Source organism: Watersipora subatra, chromosome 8 (genome assembly GCF_963576615.1).
Source record: "Watersipora subatra chromosome 8, tzWatSuba1.1, whole genome shotgun sequence".
Classification (NCBI taxonomy): Eukaryota; Metazoa; Bryozoa; class Gymnolaemata; order Cheilostomatida; family Watersiporidae; genus Watersipora; species Watersipora subatra.
Genome location: NC_088715.1, coordinates 55,262,715 through 55,271,837, shown reverse-complemented (window position 1 = coordinate 55,271,837; position 9,123 = coordinate 55,262,715). Strand labels below are relative to the sequence as shown.

At 35.8% G+C, this 9,123-nt stretch overlaps 1 protein-coding gene across 1 annotated transcript; it reads left to right on the top strand.

The window, feature by feature from the left end:
* Window positions 1-4,030: 4,030 nt before the first annotated feature.
* LOC137402751 (vascular non-inflammatory molecule 3-like) lies at window positions 4,031-8,964 on the top strand. Its single transcript, XM_068089256.1, has 2 exons — window positions 4,031-4,225; window positions 7,727-8,964. Exons 1-2 carry the CDS (start codon window positions 4,031-4,033, stop codon window positions 8,960-8,962), a joined length of 1,431 nt encoding a protein of 476 aa, XP_067945357.1. The 3' UTR covers window positions 8,963-8,964.
* The last annotated feature ends 159 nt before the right edge of the window (window positions 8,965-9,123 follow it).

Sequence of the window (9,123 nt, the reverse complement as noted above, 5' to 3'; positions counted from 1 at the left end):
GTTAGAAAAAAGAAAATTTGTTAAGTTCTTTATTTATGTACAAGTTACCATGGAGACTGTCATCGCCATGATGCTTGCAAATCAGTCGAACTCATCCACATAATGAAATTTTTTTATATATTTCAATTTGGTTTCATTTATTTTTTTACCTTTAATGAATATTTTTACCCTTCGACATACTGAAGCTACAAACATTGAACCACGAAGTAGTGAGGGATTACTATAATACAAAGGTTAAACCATAACTGCCACGAACAACTTTTATCGTATTTACTAGGTAAATCAGACACGCTGATTCCGATTTTGTAATCAAAATAAAGATTAGGCCACTAACTTTCAGAGTAATGAAGGATTTTTTATAGCGTTGTAATATCGGTCTCGAAAACAACACGATCGGCATAACAAGCTCCGCCCATAAATACTTGACGTAACCTAGCTTTTTAGGAACAGAAGTTACGTAGGGATGTTTAGACCGATTTAGAATAATAGAGATGGGTGTTTTAAAATCCATTAATATCTAAATTCAGCCTTAAAAATAATATCAGTATTTTCTGAAAGGTAGATAAGCTATTTAGCATTGCATATTTAAAAAGCGCGATAACAACGCTAGTTCGTGATAAAACCGCGCTTTTTGAGCTCATTTTTCTCGGCGTCCAGCCCATTTAAACATCATGTAACAAGCTGCGAGCAATTTTAAATAGTTTATATCCCTTTCATAAAAAAACTGAAACTATTTTACAGGCTGGATTTAGATAATAATGGGTTTTAAGACACCCATCTCTATTATTCTAAATCGGACTAAACATTCCTAACTTCCGTTTCTGAAAAAGCTAGGTTTCGTCACATATTTATGGGCGGAGCTTGTAATGCCGATTGTGTTGTTTTCGAAACGGATATTGAAACGCTTTAAAAAAGCCTAAATGACTTTGAAGGTTAGTGGACTAATCTTTATTTTGAGTACAAAATCGGAATCAGCGTGTCTGATTTACCTAGTAAATACGATAAAAGTTGTTCGTGACAGTTATGGTTTAAAGGTTGACTTGCAACAAAATTCACATTTACAGTTATTTGGTATCAAAAGATTCACGATGTCTTTCTCTGTTGTGTTGTAGGTGCAAAATATGTGGAAATGTGATTACAAGCTCTTAAAAGCTCAAAAACAAACAGTTAGTCGCAGCCTCACGAGGCCGCCGTAGTTGGGATTCTCTTTCCAAAACAGCTCAAATGGGACGTAGTTGTAGGAAATGGCTTCTGTTTACACTTTCATGCAACCTCATTCGTCGAAATATTTTCACAAATATACTTCACGCATTCAATAAAACTGTGTCTATTGTTCTTACCCATCTGTTTTATTGTCATTGTAATGCTGTCACTTTTAGCACTGATATCTTATAACTTACGGTAAAAATTCGTTTAGTTTTTTAACCTTAGCTCGAAGGAGAACATATCATTGTCTGATAATCATGACGAGCCTGTTGGTCACCTGTGATAATCGAAAAGTGCTGCAGAAATTATTTGCGAAGTATTGGGTCACGTGATCAGATTACGACTTGACGATTGAATAATGCCGAAACAAAATTGTAAAGTAGCGAGCATCTATATTTGATACAGGGTCTTCGGTAAAACCCTGAGTGTTTGTCATAAACTAGTGCTACGATAAGTTTTACATGTATATTGAGCTTTTTAATGGCCTTTCAATGCACGTGAGAACATCACGTGACAAGAAAATAACTAAATGTAATGACTACGTCAGAGAAATAAACAGATTCCAATCTACGGTGGCTTTTTGTTTTTGAGCTTTTAAGAGCTTGTAATCACATTTCCACATATTTGGCACCCACAACACAACTGAGTGAGACATGGTGAATCTTTTTATACCAAATAACTGTAATGTGAATTTTGTTGCAAGTCAACCTTTAAAGTTTATGAATTTTGCTTTGATTATTTATTACTAGTACGAGTCTTGGCCTGGGATGTCCCATTGTGCTAGAATTTTTTGTGTTGGGTCTTAAATCTGTTGATGTTTTAATCGTTGGTCGTCTTGCAACCGATTTTGGTTAGTGTGATGGTAACTGCAGCTGAACGGATACTGCAGGTGACAATTGGGGCATTACTATCTCTTTACACCCTTTATTCTTTTTAGGTATGCTCTGCTTACACGAATGGTTCCTCTCTTTGACGATGTCCCGATGGTACACATAGAGCTACTACCTGTATACTCGATTGCCGGTTTTGGTTTAATCTCAGCCGCCATTGTTCTCTATAGAACTTTTACATTCAACAATTGCAATGAAGCATCTCTGGAGCTTCAAGCCCAGATACAGGAAGCTAAAAAGTTCTTCAAAGGCAAAGGATTAACTGTGGGCAATGAGTGAGAGGGCCTCTCCATTGGGGAGGGGAGAATCTTCTGTTTACCCTGTACTTTTACTTGCTTGATATGATGCTGGACCCCATATTACGTTACGTTGCTCGATGCTTGTTGCAGACACGAAATTAGTGTCTCCTGTCTTCTTACATTTGTACCTTTGTGCTATTCCTTGTTGAAATAAAAAGCATACTGCTTTATAATAATTATGATTGCAGTTCAGCTTGTATGGAAGTTTTAATCTTTTGCATAGCTGTCAAAAATCAAAAGTCAAAGTTAAAGTCAAAAAGTTGCTTAAAGTTCAATTTTGTAAAAATCGCACTGTGTACAAAACTTTCTCTCAGCATTTATTATAAAAAAACTTTTTCAAGCGTAAAAGTCCAGTCATAATGTGAAATATTGCCTTCATCCATTAATTCTAAATAATTCAGAATGTTACTTTTAAGGAATGTTTAGATATAATTATTTTAGAATGACAACCAACCTTATATGTCAATTAGTGTTAACCAAATTAATATTATTGAACTGCTCTTATTTTATGCTGCTGCGGGTGCACTGAGTAATACGAGGTCAGACTGCTGACTATTACAAGTTAGATTATCAACCAATCAAAGATCACTTTTAGTGCCATGATCACTCTACAAATTTCATCAAGATTCATCTTTCATTTATATAATGGTTGAATATACCAATTTGTACAGTTATAATTACACCACATACGGTTTTATTAGTTTATTTGTTATCATCCACTATAAAAAAAACGAAGTATTCCTACTTTAGCCTAAATAATCAGTTCAAAACAGCTTTACAGTTGTTTGGTTTGGTTCAAAATCAGGACAAAATGAGGATTAATATAATATATAATTTAGGTCTAATAACTTAATGAGCAACAATGTTATAAATGGGAATTGTGGTTTAACAACAAATGGGTCCAGCTTATTTTGTGCACCACTGTATTTAAAATAGTATTAAATGAAAGGTGTTTGGTGCAATTGATGAGCTAAAATAAGCTAGTTCTTTTCACATCGGTTCACAGGCTTTTCAGCTGCAGACGTACAAGTCTTTCTACATTTAGCTCACTCTTCAAAGCTGTTGTTATCATACTCTATCATTGTCATCTTTGCACCTCTGCCAGCTCTCTCATATTCAACTGTTGTCCAACAACTCAAAGATTTGCCTGCTGAGAGGGTGAAAGTGCAATATGCCGAAATTGTTAAATAATACGGTATGCCAACAAACTGACTTTGTATACCTTTGAAAGTATATTTTTACAACATGAGCCACTGGTCAACTTTTATGACTTGTTTTAATGATAAGCTTGATCTGCAGGTTAATAAAATATTGAAAATTTGTAAGAGTTAATATTTACAGTGGAATTCTTTAAAATTCAATTGCTTGTTCAAGCAAGAACTATTCCAAAAAGCATGGCTCACTTTCTACCTGTAGGTGGTTTTTCAATAAACTAGAAATATTGTGGATCTTCAAGGATACGCTTTAGAAGTTTTATTCTCCTGACGTACTTTACAATTTTCTGCTTGGTTGATTTTGTTCATCTCAATGATTATGATACGAGCCTAGATAAGATAGTTGCAGAGAAGTAGCTAGTAGTTGTGGAGTAGGAGGGGTTATACTGTAATTAGTAAGACCAAAGAGCTGGTTGCTAGCATGTATGATTTAGTGCTACAGATAGGGCTAGTGTGTTCCATCGTGTCTTTCTGCCTTGCTACCAATACATTCACCGCTGCTGTCTATGAGCATGCCATTCGAAGTGGTAAAGTAGAATCGAGGTCTGATGCTTTACGGATCATTAATAAGAACCTAATGGTTTTTACTCAGCAGGTTGCTGCAGCAAAAATGCAGGTAAGAGTCAATCGCATATAAACATGTTTTATAAGTTTGGAGATTGAGAACATTGCATCTGATTGCCGGGACACTGACAAAAATGGGGTGCTGCTCAAGTACTTTGGTAAAAAGTAGTTTTTTATCTGGTGTTGAACAAATAATTCGAAGCTTTTTCCAAAACAGCTGATAGGCTTAAGCAAAATTAAACTGAGCTTCTGCTTTGATCTAGGTGACATAACTAGCCAGTAATAACAAAACATTGTTATTAAAGTTCACCACTTCATATAATTTTTCACATTTCAACTCCGCTAATAAGCTTGCGGTTTATGAAACATTATCTGAGCAAGCTGTATGATTGATCACCAGAGAGTATACATTTTCATGTAGTTTTCCAAAAACTGAATAATTATAAGAACCAGTGTATAGAACCAGAACCAAATATGATAGGGTGATAAAAAGCCGTCATTCATTTGATGATTTTGTAACAGCAAACCGAAAAAAAATTGTGCTATAGGCCTATGTCAAAGCCAGCTTTTGAATCAGAATGCCAGTCTTCCTACCAAAAAACTGCAGCCACAAACTGAGACTTATCTTCTCTGTGTGTGGCAAACTGTTTGGTCATTATCCTGTATCTGGGTGGTTACGTGTGGCATGCAGCTACATGATAAGGCTGGCATCATATGGAACATGGGATGATGTCATACCCAATGTAACAATAATGTTAAATGAAGCATTAAATAGTGTATTAGATGATGACCCGGTGCAGGGAAGTGGTCTGTAGGTAACTCAATGAATTGCAAAGTTTGTGGTGATGCTAGCAGTATAGCCTATGGCACCAGTATAGAGATTGATGGTAACATTGTGGTAGACTTGTTACAGCAGTAGCTCATGTTGGTGATGGCTTGCCTTGCACTCTGGGAAGTTCCAATCTGTTTGCCTTTCTCATTACTATCACGTTTGTCTCAATGTATAGAGGAACAAAGATAGATTTATTTTCTATGCGTGCGTGGCAAACTGCATCATGGCTGCAGAAGATTGACACCAGCGTACACATCACCGTTGCTGAGCTCGAAGCCTCAGCCATAGAGTAAAAATAAGCAGAGCAACTATTATGACGGACTCATTAACATATATAACTGGGTGAACTCCATTATTACTAAAAGTCACAGACCAAAAACAATGGATTTTCCAAAATGAAAGTGACACACTGGCTAGGGGTGATGTCATAGTTATCGAATGAATATATTGTCACCCTGCATATATCTCTAATCCGCTACATTTGCAATCGAGCTGGTACTTTAATTAGGGTGAACCAGAACTTGTTTAAACCACTTGAGACACATGTAAATGTAGCGGGTACGGGAACCGAGAAATAAATGAATTGCGCTCAGTTCATCATGTTGGACTTGACAAAATGTCATATTTTATAAAGTGCAGATTTGGAAATAAGGCATCAAAGGAAGCAGTTACAGTTGTAAAGAGATGTCTGGTTTTCAAGCAAATCGGTTCCTCACTGACAACCTGGAAAAAGGCATTTTGAAAGTAGACAAGGTGTGAGATAGGCTGGCCATAGACATAACGCATGCTGGTCATGTACCTTACTTGACCATTATGGATTGTGGCCCCAGCAAGTTTGCTAGATGACCAGATATGAAAGATGAAGCGACAGACTATGTGATAGCCCACTTATCAAGTGTGTTTAGTAAACACAGACCTCCAGTAAAGCTAATATTCAACAATGGACAATGTTTTAAAAACGTATGGTTTTTTGATTTTCTAACAGCGTGGAATGTACACCACGCGGTAAGTTTTGCATATAGACCATTTGAAAAAGGACTCAAAAAGAGCAATCACAGAACTAAAACATGAAAGGTCACATACTCTGGTAATGGTATCGAAGTTATTGTTTTCTGGTACAACAATATCCAGAACAGCCATGGCCTGGTGTAGGAGTGCATCCTAACAGCATTGATAGAAACCCATAATATTATACAGTAGGCAATGTGCATGTAGTTTATGTGAAGCCAGTGCATGCTCAATGTACAATCATATGAACCAAAATGTTAGTCACTGTCATAGTATCTAATACTGTGGTTAAAGTTGATGACATGACCAGGCACATTGGTGACATACAGTTATCAAGTTATGATGATGGGGCTACCAGTAGTGATCAAGTATCAGGTGACAATGTTTTAAACTTGATTTTGTTTTAATCCGCTTCTTGAGATATGATATTGTTGAGAATGAAAGTAAAAATTAAAATAATGTTTTGAACCGTAATGCAGAGCAATCAGTTAATAGTGCTACCAGAGGTTCCAGGCCTGTGAGAGATAGGTGCCTACCTCAGTGTTATGGAGAGTCATATGATCACTATAAGTGTCATTTTTTAATTTTTTGCGGTGATAAATTTATTAGTTTTTAATAATATTTACTTATTTACTCATTTTTTGCTGTGTATCATTATGCATTATTATTAATTTGACTTTGCGTATTGTTATGTTTATATGTTGATTTGTAAATCAAGGAGTAATAGGCTTTAAATCAAAGGTAACTTTTGTATTAGTGCTTTTTTAATTATGTAATCTATAAAGATAGGTGTAATAGCTAGGCTTTTGCAGGAGGTGAGCTTCTGGCTCGCAATGGTTATTTTGTATTATGTTATTCATTTGTTCTTGAGTCATTGTGCCGATACTTGTCAGTGATACAGAATTACACAAAGGAAAATACAGTCAATTCAATCAAGCTGTAGAGCTGTTATTATGACCAAAGAAAATCGTTTAAAATGGTTTGCTATCGATAAGCACTGGAACTTTTGTATTTGCCAATGTAGCGCAATGTATCACAAGTTATATTGAACAATTTCAGTTTGTTAAAAAAATAAAACATCGAAGAAACAACAAGGCTACTGTATTTGGAGCCTCTTCAATGCTGAAGTTGTGGCCTGTGAATTATAGGAAAAATTTTAAGTTGGTCATTTTGCTCCTACCTCTGGTGTTTGTCATCTTCAAAGCACCATTTTCTCATCCTCAACGCCATCGCTTCTTTTCCTCCATTTGATTTTATTCAAAGCTACCCAAATCACAAAAGCTGATAATGTTTCAATCAACTTATTTTTTACACAAATTAATATGATAATTTTTTAACTCAAAGGTAGCTAATTTTTTTATACTGATTTTTGCTGCTTGCCAGCCACATACAACAGCTAAAGTTTTCAATTATGTAATATTACACCATCGAAACCCAATCACGGTTGTTGTTTTAAAGTTTATAGGACTCTCTGAATTAAAGAACTTATGAAAAATATGAACTTTAGCATGAATGAATTGTTATGCTAATAAGAATTAATTTCTGAACACACTTAGACTAATTTAAAATGATTTGCTTCAAAGCTTTTAAGCAACTTGTTATTATTTTTTTACATTACGTCATATTCCAACTTTTAACAATAAAAGCCTAGCAAAATGGTAGTATATTTAATAAATTTTCAAAATGGTTAGCGTTTTACTGCACTTGTTGTAGGGTGTGGATATTCTTGCCTTTCCAGAATATGGTCTAACTGGCAGTATAACAAAGTATAACCCAGTTCTAAGGTCTTCTGCCTATTTGTATGCAGAGAAGGCACCAGAGCCGAGTTCTTCAGAAGCCTGCATGGCTTGCGGTCCTTACCCATCTAACTCTGATGACTGGACAGTCAACCATTTGTGTTGTTTAGCGCAAACTAATCAGATGTACCTGGTGGCAAACTTGATCGAGAAGCAACTAACAGTCAACGGAAGCAACCTGAAGTTATACAACACAAACATTATAATCAACAGTTCTGGATGCATTGTCAGCAAGTACCACAAGTACCATCTATATGGAGATGAGTCTAAGTTACTCGACCAACCAGATCATGTTGAATATTCATATACCGACACACCTTTCGGTAGAATGGGAACTTTAATCTGTTATGACCTAACATTTGAAGAGCCTGCTTTGAGCCTTATTAACACATATCAGGTCGATACATTGATTCTGTCGACATATTGGACCTTAGTCTATCGAAGTACCGCATTGTACGAGAATATTGTCGAGTATGCTTCAGGTTGGTCGAGGAGAATGAATGTTAATTTTTTGGCAGCAAACATTCGAGACTTGAAACAACACAGTTTTGGTAGTGTTATATCTTCTCCTGAAGATATTGTTGATGTTTATTATCAGCCACACTTGACATCTGGCCAACTCTTGGTGGCCAATCTAAACAAATCCAGTAGACATCAAGTTGTGAGTAATGACTTATCATCTCCTGAGCCAGCCAGAGCAGTAGAATGGTCAGAGTTGGAACATGAGGGTGGGGTAACTTATCAGGTAGCGCAACTCAAAAACTTAGCAGATGATATTAAAGTCTGTCATGGCACTCTCTGCTGCAGTGTGTCATACAGAATGAATTTAACTGAAGACTACATTGTACTAGCTGCCCACCAATCCTATTCTAGTTCACCATACTTGGAAGTATGTTTACTACAAACCTGCAAGAATGAATCTAAAAGCTCTTGCCTTGACTTTCCTATAAGCAATGGTACGACGACTTTCAATTATTTTGTGCTCTCAGGAAATTTTAGCTCTGCCTATGCTTTCCCAACAGTATCGGGTTCAGGCTACAGCTTTATCGATATTACTTGGCAGTTTTCTTATGACAACCACACTAATGAGATTATTGTTGGGGAAATGAGTTACCCTTTTTTAAATGCAGCAATATACACTTACTTTCAGTAAATGTAACAATGGATATAAGGATAAACAAGCTACTCTGTTATAAACACTATAAGTGACATACATGCGTATATGCATTTTGGACATTACGATGGCTAGAAAAGTTTTATATTGAGCAATTGTTGTTAAATTCTATTCGCTCATCATATAATTGTTCAATAATA